The sequence below is a fragment of the Chlorocebus sabaeus genome, chromosome 20, assembly GCF_047675955.1.
Source record: "Chlorocebus sabaeus isolate Y175 chromosome 20, mChlSab1.0.hap1, whole genome shotgun sequence".
NCBI lineage: Eukaryota > Metazoa > Chordata > Mammalia > Primates > Cercopithecidae > Chlorocebus > Chlorocebus sabaeus.
In genome coordinates this window covers 104,929,356-104,946,513 of record NC_132923.1, presented here as the reverse complement: position 1 = coordinate 104,946,513, position 17,158 = coordinate 104,929,356, and the positions used below count along the sequence as shown (strand labels likewise).

The 17,158-nt window shown below is 45.4% G+C and overlaps 1 protein-coding gene across 1 annotated transcript in view; it reads left to right on the top strand.

Moving 5' to 3' along the window:
• The window catches only part of KPNA6 (karyopherin subunit alpha 6), a 66,828-nt gene extending 49,670 nt beyond the window's left edge, over positions 1-17,158 (top strand). The window contains exons 6-14 of the mRNA XM_007979606.3: positions 597-728; positions 1,811-1,899; positions 3,142-3,241; positions 3,554-3,717; positions 4,157-4,235; positions 7,092-7,217; positions 8,151-8,278; positions 10,496-10,674; positions 11,319-17,158. Of these exons, the coding sequence (XP_007977797.1) occupies positions 597-728; positions 1,811-1,899; positions 3,142-3,241; positions 3,554-3,717; positions 4,157-4,235; positions 7,092-7,217; positions 8,151-8,278; positions 10,496-10,674; positions 11,319-11,506 (1,185 nt within the window). The 3' untranslated portion in view covers positions 11,507-17,158. The remainder of the gene's footprint in view (positions 1-596; positions 729-1,810; positions 1,900-3,141; positions 3,242-3,553; positions 3,718-4,156; positions 4,236-7,091; positions 7,218-8,150; positions 8,279-10,495; positions 10,675-11,318) is intronic.

Below are 17,158 nucleotides of genomic sequence, written 5' to 3'. Positions count from 1 at the left end.
ACAGCCAAAATATCTTTCTTAAAACAATTTCAAGGGAAAGACACAAGACTATAATAGACTGATCATTCATTTATAAATCAGAGGGTATAGTCCACTACCTGTGTTACCGAAGCAAGTCGTTTAGCCTCTCTGGGTCTCTTGTTTCAGAGATGGGTGATGGGTCAATCCATTGGAACTTGCCAGAACTCAGCTGAAAGGGACTTTGAGAGACACATTTCATTCTAATCCTCATTTCAGAAATGAAGAAAGTGAAGCTCAGGAAATAAAAAAGTGACCTGGCAAAGGATGCATGGGTTCTGTGATAGTGCAGGACTAAACCTGGGACCCTAGAAGCCCAATGTCTTATTCCCATGTATATCACATCACTGCATCTTCACACTCTCTAAAGACGGGAGGGGAAAGGCTTGTATTTTGTGTGTGTGTGTGTGTGTGTGTGTGTGTTTTAAATTCATAGGCAAGAGGCTTGCTTGTGTTTTGTGAGGTTGTTTTTGTTTTTTTAAATTCATGGGCAGGAGGCTTACTGTTCTGAGCCAGCTGATAGGCATGGCTGCTCAGTCTGAAATGACCTTTCAATCATTGCTTAATCTCACTTTCAGTTTGAAGCTGCCTGGGCTCTAACGAATATTGCCTCTGGAACCTCTCAGCAGACCAAAATTGTCATTGAAGCAGGGGCTGTCCCCATTTTTATAGAGCTGCTTAATTCAGACTTTGAGGATGTTCAGGAACAGGTAATGCTTAGATTTGGTATGATTATTTATAGTACCTGTGGTATAATAAAAAATGTATTTGGTCTTTGTCCTGGTTCTTGGCACAGTGTTAAAACTCTTGGAATTTCCTGAGTGATAGGAGTATCAAGTACAGATGGTCCCTGGGACTTGCAACTGGTATCTCAAGTGGGAGCAGTCTTGTGGAACTAACCTGTGAGGTCTACATTAACTCTAGGTGTTAGTGTCAGAATTGAATTAAATTGTTGGACACACGGTTGGTGTCAGAGAATGGGTGGTTGATGTGGAAAAAACTCTATACATTTGTTGTTGGAAGTGCCACTGGAAAAAAGACACCACAGTACCCATATCTCAGTACCCAGAGATCATGGAGATAAAGGTACAACTTCCATTTCTCCCATTGAATTCTTGCTAGTTGGATAGAATTGGTGAGTGGTAGTGGGCACTCTCCTCCATTACTACATATAGAGTTGGTCCAAGGCAGCTACAAGAGTGCAACTTTCGCCAGGCGCGGTGGCTCATGCCTGTAATCCCAGCACTTTGAGAGGCCAAGGTGGGCAGATCACGAGGTCAGGAGTTCAAGACCATCCTGACCAACATGGTGAAACCCCATCTCTACTAAAAATACAAAAAATTAGCTGGGTGTGGTAGCGCATGCCTATAATCCCAGCTATTCAGGAGGCTGAGGCAGGAGAATCACTTGAACCCAGTAGGTAGAGGTTAGAGTGAGCCATGATCGCACCACTGCACTCCAGCCTGGGTAACACAGCGAAACTCCATCTCAAAAAAATGCAACTTTCTGATTACTTTCTCCTTTTCTGGGTGATGTTGTTTTGGCTTCTCTGGCTACAGTACAGGTGGCAGCCTATCTCTCCCGGCTGAACCAGGAACTCCCAGGGGATAGGTCCTTGTAGAACAAGTGCTCAATAAGGATTTCAATAGGGAGGTTACCTGAGCTTATATAGTGTATTTGGGGCCTTGACATCGTCCTCATCCTGGTGGGTACTCACTTTGCAGTTGTGACTATAAAGTACTTACAGAAGTACCAGGCTTTGTGGGTGACAGTTTCATTATCCCCTTTTCAGGCAGTCTGGGCACTGGGAAACATAGCTGGAGATAGCTCTGTTTGCCGAGATTACGTCTTGAACTGTTCCATCCTTAATCCTTTGTTAACGTGAGTAATTATAATAATCTGTACCTGGGTGTCTATAGGGTGGCCATGTGGCAGGTCATTTGGGGGCAGCATACTTGATTCCTTAAGATGATAGGTAAGTACGAAAACTATAAAAATGCATTCTGATTGCCAAAGTAAAAGATAGATATCTTTGGAGATTGAGAAGGTTGTGGCCAGGCATGGTGGCTTATGCCTATAATCCCAGCACTTTGGTAGACCAGAGCAGGTGCATCCCTTGAGCCCAGAGTTCAAAACCAGCCTGGGCAACGTGGTGAAACCCCAACTCTACAAAAAATACAAAAAGGTAGCCAGGTGTGGTGGCATGCACCTATAGACCCAGCTACTTGGGAGGCTGAGGCAAGGAGGATCACCTGAGCCCAGGGAGATCAAGGCTACAGTGAACTGTGATCATACCATTGTACTTCAGCCTGGGCAACAGAGTGGAAAAAAAAAAAAAAAGATTGTGCCACCCGTCTGCCAAGAAAGATGTTGTTTCTCACTTCATGGCACTGCATAACCTCATCTTAGTCATACCCTCATATCCTCCTCATTGTTGAGCCAGGGGAGAGAGGCAGGACTAGCCCATCTGGAAAAATCCAACCTTCTCTACAAAATGCATTGATTTGCTATGAGGTCATGCATACATACATTGGACGGCTCTGTTGTAAATTATAGATCAAAGACCCCATGAAGCGTCATTGTATCCCTCTCCCATCCTTCCCTCCATGCCCTTAGAGTAAACTATGTCTAAACCAAAACAGATGAATGAACTGTTCTTCAGAGACCACAGTCCCATAGCCTACCACTATCACTTTCTTGGACCCTTCACAGAAAATTATTCCATACTCTGTGGCTAAAACTCTCACAGTAGACCTATAGCTTTTATTTCTTAGACATTTAGCTTTTATTTTCAGGGAACACCATTCCTTGTCCTGGACTTGTGGCCAGGGTTATGGGCACGATATATCCTACCTTAGAAGCTTTATAGGCTTACTCGAGATCTAGCCCTCTGTTTTGTCCCTATTATCTATGATATTAACTAGCTACAGCTGGTCCTGAAATGAATACTCTATAGAGGTTGGCCTCCTGACTAATACCAGCTCTATTAACTTAGGTCTATGAGTAGGAAGAAACAGGCTGCTAGAGTCTGAGAAGTCTGATTGGATTTGTCTCTGGGTTCATTGGCAATAGCCCTATGCCAAGGCCTTAGTGCTCAGGATCTGGCTTTGCTGTTTCCTTCAGACTCCTTACCAAGTCCACACGACTGACAATGACACGGAATGCGGTCTGGGCCCTGTCAAATCTCTGCCGAGGGAAGAACCCACCCCCAGAGTTTGCAAAGGTGAGAGAGCTACTTACTAGACCCCAAGTGACATCAGGTTCCTTCATATGGAGTTTTTAAGTCTTTGGGATACTCCTTGGAGTCTCAAATCATGGGAAACTGAAAGAAGCAATTGTTAGTGAAGTAGATGATCTTGTGTGCCTGGATAGTAAAGTGAAAAGGTAGATCTAAATGTTTAGTGTAGTAGCGATCCCTAGGGTCTGGAATTACTTTGTGTGTGTTGGGAGCGGGGGTGGTTGCAGTGTTAGGGTTCATGATAGAGCTGATATAGTCTTGTCCCCCTATGACTCTTTCTCACTCCGCTTCCCACAGGTCTCTCCTTGTTTGCCTGTACTGTCTCGCCTACTCTTCAGCAGCGACTCAGACTTGCTGGCAGATGCTTGCTGGGCCCTTTCTTATCTGTCTGATGGACCTAATGAGAAGATCCAGGCAGTCATAGACTCCGGAGTCTGCCGGAGATTGGTAGAGCTGCTGATGTGAGTGGTCTTAGAAGGGGTACAGGTTCTGGCTAGGCACGGTGGCTCACGCTTATAATCCCAGCACTTTGGGAGGCCAAGGCGGGCGGATCACGAGGTCAGGAGTTCGAGACCAGCCTGACCAACATGGTGAAACCCTGTGTCTACTAAAAATACAAAAATTAGCTGGGCTTGCTGCCAGGCACCTGTAATCCCAGCTACTCGGGAGGCTGAGGCAGGAGAATCGTTTGAACCTGGGAGGCGGAGGTTGCAGTGAGCTGAGATCACTCCATTGCATTCCAGCCTGGGCGACAGGGCAAGACTCCGTCTCAAAAACAAATAAAAGAAAAAAGAGGATAGGTCTCTTAAGCTTCTCTGGGCTCAGACTAAAGAGATAAGAGTCAGCAGGGCCGCAAATGGTGTGCTGGCCTTCTGCTGATCAGATCTCCCTCCTCTGTAGGCACAATGATTACAAAGTGGCTTCTCCTGCCCTGAGAGCCGTGGGTAACATCGTCACTGGGGATGACATCCAGACCCAGGTAAGAAAGAGGAGGGTGTAGGATCTTAGACCAGCTATGGAAGAGCTTGTGGAGAGCTGCCTGTGGACAAAAGCCTTTCCTGCAAAGGGCTGTGGTCCTGATGGGAGGCACTGTGGTCTAAGAAAGAAAGTGTAGGCTTGAGTGAAAAGTTCCAGCTCTGTCACTCTCTAAGCAGTCACGGGAAACTTGGTTCCTTCTTTTCTTCCATAAATTGGGAACAAATCATCATCTAATGGGTGAAGGAAAACTAAATGGAATAATTGGGCTTACCACCTGGGACATTGTGAGATAGTTAAGTTTGAGTCATGGTCCCTTTGAGATACTGAAAGCTATGGAACTCCACCCCTACTTACTAGATCTTTAGGGTCTCATGGATATCATGGACCTTGGATTAATCTTTTGTAAATAGCCCCTCTGGTGAGGGCATAGTAAACAAGGTTCGCCTGCTCAAAGGCTAGAGATTTGGGTATTCTTTGGGTTTTGAGTAGCTGGCATAATTCTGTGGGATTCTGGACAGGTTTTTTACAGGTGAGTAGTCTCACTCAAACACTCAAACCCACACACTCATTTTCTGGGTTACTTTGTATATGTATATGCATGTACTTTAAAATACAACATAAATTTTACCATTTTAACCATTTCATTGGCATAAAGTACATTCACATTTTTTCTCTATCATCACCACTAGCCAGCTACAGAATTTTTTTAATCATCTCAAACCGAAACTCTGTACACATCAAACAGTAACTCCCCATTCTCCCTTCCCCTCAGTGCCTAGTAAACACCATTCTATTTTCTGCCTCTGTGAGTTTGAGTGCTCTAAGTACCTCATGTAAGTGGAATCATACAGTGTTTATTCTTTCTCGTCTGGTTTATTTCACTTAGCCTAGTATCTTTAAGAGTCATCCATGTCATAGCATGTATCAGAACTCCTTTGTAAGGCTGAATGATATTCCACTGTGTGTATATACCATATTTTATTTATCCATTCATCCATCTATAGACATTTGGGTTGTTTCCACCTTTTGGCTATTGTGAATAATGCTGCTATGAACATTGGTGTACAAATATTTGTTCAAGTCCCTGTTTTCAGTCCTTTTGGGTATATACCCATAATGGAATTGCTGGATCATGTTCTAATTTTATGCTTAATTTTTTTGAGGGACCACCGTACTGTTTTGCACAGCTGCTATGCCATCTTACATTCTCACCAACAATGCATCATGTTCCAACTTCCCCACAGCCTTGCCAACGGTTGTTATTTTCCGTTTTTCTTTCTTTTCTTTTCTTTTTTTTTTTTTTTTTTACAATACCCACCCTAAAGGGTGTGAAGTGATATTTCATTGTGCTTTTTATTTGCATTTTTCTAATGATTAGTAATGTTGAGCATCTTTTCATATGCTTATTGGCCATCTGTGTTTTTTTGTTTTTTGTTGTTTCTTTTTTTTTTTTTTTTTTGGACACACGTCTATTCAAGTCCTTTGCTCATGTTTTAATTGGGTTGTTGAGTTTTCTGGTTGTTCAATTTTGGGAGTTCTTCATATGTTCTGGATATTAATCTTATTAATCTCTTATCAGATACATGTTTTGCAAATATTTTCTCTTGTTCTGTGGTTTTATCTTTTAACTTCGGTGTCTTTAAAAAAAAAAAAACTTTTTAATTTATTTAATTTTTAAAAATTGAGACAGAGTCTCTCTTTGTCACCCAGGCTAGAGTGCAACGTTGCCATCTCAGCTCACTACAACCTCTGCCTCCTGAGCTCAAAGCAATCCTTCCACCTCAGCCTCCCAAGTAGCTGGTACTACAGGCATGCACCATCACACCTAGCTAATTTTTTGAATTGGTTTTTTTGGAGAGACAGGGTTTTACCATGTTGCCCAGGCTGGTCTTGAACTACTGGGCTTAAGCAATCCTCCCACCTTGGCTTCTCAAAGTGGTGGGATTACAGGCATGAAGCCACCTCGCCCAGACCCACTTTCTTTTCTTTTTAAATTTTTTTTTTAGAGGGTATCACGGTGTTGCCCCGGCTGGCCTTGAACTCTTGTGCTGAGGTGATCCTACTGCCTCAGCCTCCGGAGTAGCTGGGACTGCAGGAGCATACCACTGTGCCCAGCTTACTCCAATGTCTTGATGCACAAAAATTTTTCATTTTGATTAAGTCCAGTTTACCTGGGCCAGGTGCGGTGGCTCACGCCTGTAATTCCAGCACTTTGGGAGGCTGAGGTGGGAGGATCGCTTGAGCCCAGAAGTTTGAGACCAGCCCTACAACATGGGAAGACCCTGTCTCTACAAAAAAAATTTTATTTTTTTAATTAGCAGGGTGCAGTGGCACCCTGCTACTCAGGAGTCCCCAGCTACTCAAGAGGCTGAAGTAGGAGGATTGCTTGAGACTGGGAGGTCAAGGCTGCAGTAAGCTGTGATCATGCCACTGCACTCCAGCCTAGGCAACAGAGCGAGACCCTGTTTCAAGAAAAAAAATTAGGCCAGGCACTGTGACTCACGCCTATAATCCCAACACTTTGGGAGGCTGAGGCAGGCAGATCACCTGAAGTCAGGAGCTCGAGACCAGCCTGGACAACATGATGAAACCCCACCTCTACTAAAAATACAAAAATTAGCCGGGCATGGTGGTGGGCGTCTGTAATCCCAGCATCTCGGGAGGCTAAGGCTGGAGAATCGCTTGAACCTGGGAGGCGGAGGTTGCAGTGAGCCGAGATTGTGCCACTGCACCCCAGCCTGGGCGTCAGAGCAAGACTGTGTCTCAAAAAAAAAAAAAAGGGAAAGAAAAACATTTTAAAAAATTGAAAACAGTTTATCTAATTTTTCTTTTGTTTCCTATGCTTTTGGTGTTCTAGGTCATTCTTAACTGTTCAGCCCTACCTTGCCTTCTCCACTTGTTGAGCAGTCCCAAGGAGTCAATCCGAAAGGAAGCTTGCTGGACTATTTCAAATATTACTGCTGGCAACAGGGCTCAAATACAGGTAAAATAGGCAGGGAAGTCAAGGGGCATGGGAAGTCATAGGAACATGGGAGGTTGCTGGAATATTTGCTTTCAGAAGAAAGAATTTGTTTCCCTTTAAAAATTGGAGTCAATTGGCCAGGCACGTTGGCTCATGCCAGTAGTCCCAGCACTTTGGGAGGCCGAGGTGGGCGGATCGTGAGGTCAGGAGTTTGAGACCAGCCTGGCCAACATGGTGAAATCACATCTCTACTAAAAATACAAAAATTAGATGGGTGTGGTGGCGGGCACCTGTAATCTCAGCTATTCGGGAGGCTGAGGCAGAAGAATCGCTTGAACCCGGGAGGCAAAAGTTGCAGTGAGCTGAGATCTTGCCACTGTACTCTAGCCTGGGCAACAGAGCGAGACTCTGTCTCCAAAAAAAAAAAAAAAAAAGAGGGGCCAGGCACAGTAGCTCATGCCTGTAATCCCAGCACTTTGGGAGGCCGAGGTGGGCGGATCATGAGGTCAGGAGATCGAGACCATCCTGGCTAACATGGTGAAACCCTGTCTCTGAAAATACAAAAAAAAAAAAATTAGCCAGGCATGGTGGCGGGTGCCTGTAGTCCCAGCTAGTCGGGAGGCTGAGGCAGGACAATGATGGCATGAACCCGGGAGGTGGAGTTTGCAGTGAGCCGAGATCGCGCCACTGCACTCCAGCCTGGGCGACAGAGCAAGACTCTGTCTCAGAAAAAAAAAAAGAAAGAAATTGAAATCAGTGTGTACTATTGGTCAAAGAAGCTGTGTAACCAAAACTGGGTTCTTCTGTAGTAGCCTGTCACCTATATAGGAAGAACAAAAGAAAACTCCCAGAATGGGGAAGATGACTAAGTCTTAGCTGATTTGGGGACTAGATTTATTTATCATACTGAAATGACTTTTTCTTTCCATTTGCCTCCCCTCAATCCTCTCTCAGGCTGTTATAGATGCAAATATCTTCCCTGTGTTGATCGAAATCCTTCAGAAAGCAGAGTTTCGTACAAGGAAAGAGGCAGCCTGGGCCATCACCAATGCCACATCAGGAGGAACCCCTGAGCAGATCAGGTATTACATTCCTTTCCCATTGTCTTGAATGATATGGATGCTCTCCCTGTTTGCTCCTGGTTTATAGGTGACCTATAAACTGCTCTTGCTCAGACAGGTCTGCCCCCTAGTCTCGATGTAATAGAATTTTACTGGTAAACTGCTACAGTGTCACTAGAATCTGGAATAGATTCCATGTAAGCCATGTGGGAATCTGTTGGAGATTCAAGTGACACTGTAGCAGTTTACCAGTTTTCCCTTCTGGAGAAGAGAAACATGACTTGGGTATCCATCTTTTCTCTACCTTTACCTATCCAACAGAGAACTGAAATCTATGTAGTTCTCAATTATTTCTACAAATGAAGGGGAACCGTGCTGTGGCTCACTCAAAACAGTTTCTTCAGCCTGGCCAACATAAGAAGACTCTATCTCGACAAAAGATACAAAAATTAGCTGGGCATGGTGGCATGTGCCTGTAGTCCCAGCTGAGATGGGAGGATGGTTTGAGCCTGGAAGGTCAAGGCTGCAATGAACTGTGATTGTACCACTGCACTCCAGCCTAAGTGACAGAGCCAGAGTGTGTCCAGAAAAAAAAACCAACAAGCAAGCTGGTGTGATGGCTCATGTCTGTTATCCCAGCACCTTGGGAAGCTGAAGCAGGAGGATCCTTTAAACCCAGGAGTTCAAGACTAGCCTGGGCAACATAGGGACACCTCATGTATACAAAAATGTAAAAATTAGCAGGTTGTAGTGGTGTGTGCCTATGGCCGCAGCTACTCAGTAGGCTGAAGCAGGAGGATCACCTGAGCCCAGGAGGTCACAGCTGTAATAAGCTGTGATGACGCCACTATACTCCAGCCTTTGCCACAGAGCAAGGTCCTCTCTCAAAAAAGCAGCTTCTTTGGGAAATTAATTTGGGGTATGAGACTTGAAAGAAGCTAATAGAAAGCTGTTTTGTGTATGTGTACTCTTTTTGAGACCGCAACCTCTGCCTCCCGGGTTCAAGCGATTCTTCTGCTTTAGCCTCCTGAGTAGCTGGGATTACAGGCGTGTGCCACCACACCCAGCCAATTATTTGTATTTTTAGTAGAAACGGGGTTTCACCATGTTAGCAGACTGGTTTTGAACTCCTGACCTCAGGTGATGCTCCCACCTCGGCTTCCCAAAGTGCTGAGATTACAAGCATGAAGCACCAGGCCTGTGTACTCTTTCATTTTAGTTTCCATTATCTGAACATGAGTGGGAAGTGGTGGGAATAGATAGGTGTCTTGCCCTTCACCTGTTGCCTGTTAAGGGGAGCATAGTCAGTATATGTAAAGCCTTAGGAGAAAAGAGATAGCTGTTGAGTTAAGCTTTGAAGGATAAATATGGGATTATAAAAGGCCTCTTAGGGAAAAGCATAAATAAAGGTACAAGAATCAGAAACCTGGAGACCTTTACAAGTGTGACTAGAATGTATTGTCCTTGGAAGGGAATAATGGGAGGCAGAGCTAGAAAAGAACTGGGAGCCAGATTGCAGGGCATCCAGGCTGGGCTGGGCTTGTAGTATTATGGTATTGTTGTGCTACAGAATTTGGAATTCAGGGAAATAGGGAGCCTGTGAAAAATTTTAAGCAGGGAAGTGATATGTTCAGAGGGGTAATGTTGCAGCTAAGGAGACATTAGAGGCAAGGAGGAGGAATGTTTGGTAGCATCCACATGTGAAATGAACTAGACCAATATCAACAGGAAGGTAGAGAGATAGAGAAAGGATAAGCAGTTATCAAGGCTCAGTAAGAGCAGTGGCTCACACCTATAACCCCAGCACTTTGGGAGGCCAAGGTGGGAGGATCACTTGAGACCAGCAATTTGAGACCAGCCTGGGCAACATAATGAGACTTTGTCTCTACAAAAATAAAAAATAAAATTAGCTGAGAATGGTGGCACACACCTGTAGTCACAGCTGTTTGGGAGGCTGAGGCAGGAGGATCACTTGAGCCCAGGAGTTTGATGCTGCAGTGCACTGGGATCGCACCACTGCACCCCAGCCTGGGTGACAGAGCAAGACCGTCTCAAAAAAAAAAAAAAAAGACTTAGTTGGGGAAGACTCTCATTCTCTGGTGTGGAATGAGGTGTTATACAATTCTTAAAAATAAAAAAATAAATTAGTAAGAGTGAGTTGCTGAGAGTGCAGAGTACCTGCCCAGCACTTCATTTGTCCTATACTAGTTTAGAACTTGCCTGGTCTCTGGCCCCTAGGTACCTGGTCTCACTGGGCTGCATCAAACCCCTATGTGACTTGCTGACTGTAATGGATTCGAAGATTGTGCAAGTGGCCCTCAATGGACTGGAGAACATCCTGCGACTTGGAGAGCAAGAGGGCAAGCGCAGTGGCTCAGGGGTCAATCCCTATTGTGGCCTCATAGAGGAAGCCTATGGTATGTGCCCTCTCCTCAATCTAGGTCAGAACCTGAGACTAGGCCTCCAACGTGGTATACATATGTTGGTGGTGGCAGAGTGTGGGTTGGGGAGCATCCATAGCTTCTATGAGACTGACGTCTGTGTCTCCAGAACAGTTAAGAGCTCCTGCCCTAGCCAAGTTTAACCATCACAGGGTTTCAGATGTTACCATGAGTATAACGGGGATGAACTGAGTAGCTGGGGTACAGTTAGGATTTGGACTTGGCTCATCTTTTGAGTTCAGAGTCGTCTCCCACCAGTTTCTTCTCCTTCTAAGGAGCAATAGATAAGTTCTCTTTCTGATAGGTTGTACCTATAAGAGTACTAGATTGACTCATCACTCATCCCTGAGAGGCTGATGATTTGCCCAGGTCATGTACCTAGTTTAAAGCAGAATCAGGACTAGAATCTCTGTAACTGACATTTTGGTCTCTTTCCTTTGGGATTCTGTAGTTTTGAGAAGAAATCTTAACTCTCCTCTTTCAGGTCCAAGAGTGATCTGATCATACGAACTCGTGTTTGTAAGCACTAACATACCTCATGGAAGGAAAAATAGGTAAATGTTTCACCTGCCCATAGAAGAGCACTCACACTTCCCTCTCCTTCCTTCTTACTATTGTAGGCTTGGATAAAATTGAGTTTCTCCAGAGCCATGAGAACCAAGAAATCTACCAGAAGGCCTTCGACCTCATTGAGCACTACTTTGGTGTAGAAGACGATGATAGCAGCCTGGCTCCCCAAGTGGATGAAACGCAACAGCAGTTCATCTTCCAGCAGCCTGAGGCCCCCATGGAGGGCTTCCAGCTATAATATCTGCCTCCGGGGAGGGGAGGGGATGGGAAGCACCACCAGCCAGCGGAAGAGCAGCCCCTGGTGGGCGGGAAACCAGTGTCCCCACCATCAGCCACCACACACCTCTGCTGCCCTGGAGACTGTGCTCTTGACCTGCTCCACCCCCTTCCCTGGAGGGAGCACCCTCTGGACAGACAGAACCATCTGAGGCTCACCTTTGGGTTTTGTGACAAGAAGGGGACGTGTTGGGTTTTTCTTCCTTACACTATATTTTGGCTGCACACATGTCTTTAACCCAGGAGCCCAGGGGTAGACAAAGGAGGACTAAGGTAATCAATTTGCACCTTTTTTTATTTTTATTTTTTTTCTTTTTTTCTTCAGTGGTGACTTCCTTCCCTTTATCTTTTTTCATTCTTCCCAGTCCTCTGCCCTGATCTGTGTAACTCTTATCTTGGGTACTTGAGCAGACAGTATATTCCAGAGGTGGGAGGTGGGAGGGGAAGGGAGAAACCCAAAACAAAGTGTTCTTGCTCTGACAGAATATTAATCTTGTACGCTTGGATTGAGTTATTTAATTTTTTCTTTTGCACATTTTTCTTGTATTAAGATTGCTCTTCCCAAGAGCCACGAGTTCCTGGTTTTAATAAACCCAGCTGCCTGCATTGCCTGGGACTAGACTAGGCTGATGGGGAGGCTACCATGAAACAAAGGTCCCTCCTTCCCTCTGACTCTTTGCCCAGACCTCTTTAGTTTGGGAGATCCTCCTCACTCCTTGGAGTGTCTCAAGTACACCAGTGGGAGTGCAGGGGAGGAGCACAGGCCTTCAGATGGGGCTTCCCACGTATAGCTACTGATCCCATATTTCCTACTCACCTTCCAAATGGTGCGACCCAACTTCATTTGTTTACTTGAAAATTCCCACTCGGGGTTTAGAGAACCTCTGAGGTGGCTGTATTTTCTCCTAAGCTTGAGATAGGGGGCTGTGGTCCTTCCTGTCTCCTGAGGAGAAAGTCCCTGCTCTGGTGACCTGTAAGCTGCAGAGGAGGTTGGAGTGAGAGTGTCATGTATTGGGATAGTCAGGAATCCCTGCCTTTGGCCTTTTCTTCTTCTTCCTCTTCCATAGTTGGATCATGTATATTTTACTTCTAAAGGAGAGAATGTCAAAAAGTTCTGTATTTTTTTATATTCTATATATTAGGTAGGTCAATCTTAATTGGTCTCAAGAGGAAGAACTGTCTGTCATTTCTGTAAGTAGGATACTGTGAGGAAGACCAAAAAGAGATGTGGATGCTTCCTCGCTCAGGAGGCCTGAGCTTGGTCCTTTTCCTCTCTGCTTGGATTCTGGACCACCACCTGGGACCAACCTTCAACTCTGGAACCTTCATAAAGCAGGTCAGCATGGCCTGATTGTCCCAGGACCTGAAGGGAGCAAGGATGGCCTCAGGGCCTGGTGAAGTCTGCTACTCTGTCCTTACTGCTGAACATCCTGCTTGTACCAGGAAACTCAGAAGCAGTTTGCCTTGTCAAATTCAATCTCAGTGGCCATTGTCCACATAACCAATCACCCATGGCTGCCTCTCCTATTATCTATTATCACTGAAACTTAGTAGCCTGCTTTTTTTTTTTTCTTAAGAGCTATTGCTTTATCTTCCCTGTTTGGGATCCTTGTTCCTGGTTTAGGTTTTCCCTTCCTTGTGACAATTATAATCCAGATGCCTTTCTTTCTGTTTGAATTACAGTAGTGCATTGCCTCAGTGGCTTGCCTGTGCCTCTGGGTGGATTACATGTGATAGTAAAGCCCACCTGTTTGGATGGGAGTAGAGGAAGCTGGTGTAGACTAGCTGTGGAGCTGAAGGCACAGTCCGCCCCACCCTCACCTCCCCACTGTGGTTAGTCAAGAGGCATCCAGCTCCAAGCTCTGCTTTTCCTTCCTCTGAAACAATGCCATTCTTGCTTCTATTGCTACACATCTCCTTCTGGCTCAGGTGAAATCCACGCCCTTCTGCTTATAGACCTAAAGTTCAGGTACTTATTGCTGGCCATTGGTCTTGAATTTTCCCTCTCCTAGTGCTGCGGTCCCACTTCAAAGCCATTTTCTGAGGAGGATGGTTTAGGGCTGGCAATTGTCCCTGAAAAATCACACCCATGTTGTACCACCTTGGTGAGTCAGATGCCACTCATCAGCTTGGGAATGATGGCTGCCAACTCCCAATCTCCCAGGAAGGCGGGGGGCAGAATCGTTATTTCACTTGGCCTGCTACCTCCATTACAAAACCATTCTCTTACAGTTAAAAAAAAAAAAAAAAAAAAAAGGGCCTCCCCCACCCAACCTCCTCCCATTGTTCTCATCCAAAGGGCAATTTAGTAGGATCTACTTTGTACATCTCAAGTAACAGTTAAGTCCCTGATATTGGGACCAGATTCTTAGTGTAAGACATACACATCCTGCTTGCCCAGCTGTTCCTCCAAAATCTGCTTTGGCTTCAGCTCCGGGTCCTGTACCAGATGGAAAATTTTTTTGGTCATCTGGTTGCTGCTTAAAGCCAGTTTTCCCTAAGAGCTCCAAAGGCTAAAGTCTACTGGGGGCAGAGTGTGAGGCTAGATTTCTCATCAGAGAAAAGTGGCCTCTAGGAGTTTTCATTTATGTCTTCTCCAGACCAGGTTTTGCTGTTATCTTCCTTTAATCGACGCTTTCAACCAACAGGTGAAGTTCTTCCAGCCCACAGAGTCAGTAATACCATCTTTTCTATCTCCCCCTTTCCTTTGGCCATGTAATGAAGCAAAATATTATTTATTTAGCCCAGGCTTGAGAGCCACTGTTTGTGGGCAGTCTCCATCTAGATTCCAGACCCTGGCCTAAGCGAGCTAAGGCTCTCTGGTTATTGCCAGGATGGAGCCCCCTACCCCAGTCTGCTGTAGGGAATACCCTAATTAGTTGAGGCCATGCTTTTGGAATCCTGGCATGTTGGCATATGGCTGGTCTATCCTTTTTAAGATCTCTGGTTAGGAGTATCTAGATGTGGATTAGGAGGGACAAGGAGCCCTTTTCTTGACTAATATGTTCAAATACTTTTTTGAACAGTGCCAGCCCCTCCAGGCATCCCACTCCCAAATCATCATCTTTAGTACTAACAGGGTCTCTGGTCTTAGAAGCCTGCCTTCAGATCCCAGCTGACCCCAGTGACTGCCTGGCCTTGATGTTGGCTGCAACCTTCTGATAGAACCACATGGATTCCATCCACAGCTGGCCAGTCTTGTTACATGGGTCAGGGAATACAAATGGCACCCCCAGGGAGCAGGTGTTGACCTCAGTTTTCAGATACCCTTGGTGTTCCTCCTTACCTAGAGCCCATTAATCTACCCCATCAACTCTCTGCCATGAAAGCCATCTTCCAGGAGCCCTGTTTTTTGGAGCCGAGCTGCACAGATTATAGCTGCTATTGTACTTAAATAAGGGAGAGAAAAAGAAGGTTCTCAGGCACAGACTTTCTATTTTTCTCAAGCCAAACCAGTTTAAAATGAAAACTGTCTAGCAGAATGAACTGTATTTCCATTTTTTCATGTCTACCTGCCTTCCCCCCATACCCTAAAGTTGTACTTGTTTCAAGCAAACTAGAAGGATAGGATAGGAAAGCCTAACACTACTAACCTCACCTCCCATACACCTCTTTGAAGGCCCCAGCTCTTTTGTTCAGGCCTCTCTTCTCCCCTAGACTCACTCAGCTTGGTATCCATCATCTTGAGCATTCTTCAGGGGATTCATCTAGGGTTCAGATTCCAGACTCCCAGCTGAAGACAGGGAGCCAATTTCCCCACGTCCTTGCAGGTAATCCAGGGACCCAGTAGGGAGAACAGGCTGGCTGGGGCATTAGGAATGTATGTACCTCTCTGCCTCCCTGGCAGCCTGGAGAGCGGTGGAGAGCTCGGTGCACTAAACCATGGTAAACATCTCCCTGATAGAACTACCCTTTAGTGAGTGTGAGACTGAGATATTGCTCAGAATAAATTTCTTCCATAGCCATTTAGGATTGCATGTTCTAGACCAACCTTGTCCAGTATGTTTTCTGTTTGAGCTTTTTCATTCTTTTGGTAAGCCAACAAGTTGAGAATTTGGCCCTGCTGGGGTCCATGTAGTGGGCACTAGCTGCTCTTTGGCCAAGGCCTTCATAAATGATTCAGTCTCTCATTATCTGTCTTCTAGCCTCATACCCTGATTTAGACTGTGGCAAAGGAAGAATTTGAGGTCAAGACCAACCAAATCTGTGAATTCAAGCCGTTATTTTTTTCTCTGCAAGGGCACTTTGCTTCAGGTCTGGACTACGTGCAGAACCTAAGCTGGCTGTGAGAGTTAGAAGAGGCACCATTACATGTTAGGCCCAGAACACCATGGGAAAAGGTTTATGTAGCATATCTTCAGTGGCCTGCCTAGCTGCTTCTGGGCCAGTCTGACTTCTGATGTCCACATAAGCTCATACCTGAACCCTGCTGCTGAACCCCAGCCCTGTTCTCTTGTAACTATTATATATGCCATGTCCTGGGGGGCATTGAAGGAAGTAAGCTCTCAGAGATCCTACCTCTGACTCAGAGCATGTCCTTAAAGAGTCCACATCTGGCCGGGCGCGATGGCACACGCCTGTAATCCCAGCACTTTGGGAGGCCGAGGTGGGCGGATCACAAGGTCAGGAGTTTGAGACCAGCCTGGCAACATAGTGAAACCTCGTCTCTACTAAAAATACAAAAAATTAGCTGGGCGTGGTGGCAGACGCCTGTAATCCCAGCTACTTGGGAGGCTGAGGCAGCAGAATCACTTGAACCCAGAAGGCGGAGGTTGCAGTGAGCCAAGATTACGTAACTGCACTTCAGCTCGGGTGACAGTGTGAGACTCTGTCTCAAAAAAAAAAAAAAAAAATCCACATCTTCAGCTGGGCACGGTGGCTCATGCCTTACTCCTAGCACTTTGGGAGGCCAAGGCAGGCAGATCACTTGAGGTCAGGAGTTCAAAACCAGCCTGGCCAACATAGTGAAACCCCGTCCCTACTTTAAAAAAAAAAAAAAAAAAAACAGCTGGGTGCGATGGTGGGCACCTGTGATCCCAGCTACGCGGGAGGCTGAGGCAGGAGAATCTCTTGAACCCAGGAGGCAGAGGTTGCAGTGAGCCAAGATTGCGTCAGCCTGGGTGACAGGGTGAGACTCCGTCTCAAAAAAAAAAAAAAGTCCACATCTTCATGAACCCTCAGACTCTGAAGTTGGGTGTCAGCTTTTTTAGCCAGCTTTTGTGGGAATTGCCTTTGACCTATTAAAGAAGGAAAGTGGGTAATGGAGTCCCAGCCACTCAAGAGACTGGATATCCCCCAAGAATGGCTTGAGTTACCAGCTATGGACCCTTGGAAGATGAATCTAATCCTTCTCACTGGTTTTTCTTTGCAAATTCATTTGCTTTTATTTTTCTAATAACTATAAACTCTATTTTCCATGTTCTCAGGGCCCCTGGGTAGACAGACACAGCTTGATTTCAGAGCATACGTAGGCCAAGAAACCATGGCATTGAGTGTGCTGAGTCCAGACAAATGTTATTTATATACACATCCAAATTTGAAGAGAAAATGTATTTCTTTAGGTTTCAAACACTGTAATAGATATAAAGCAAAAATAAAAACCTGTTGCAAAGTT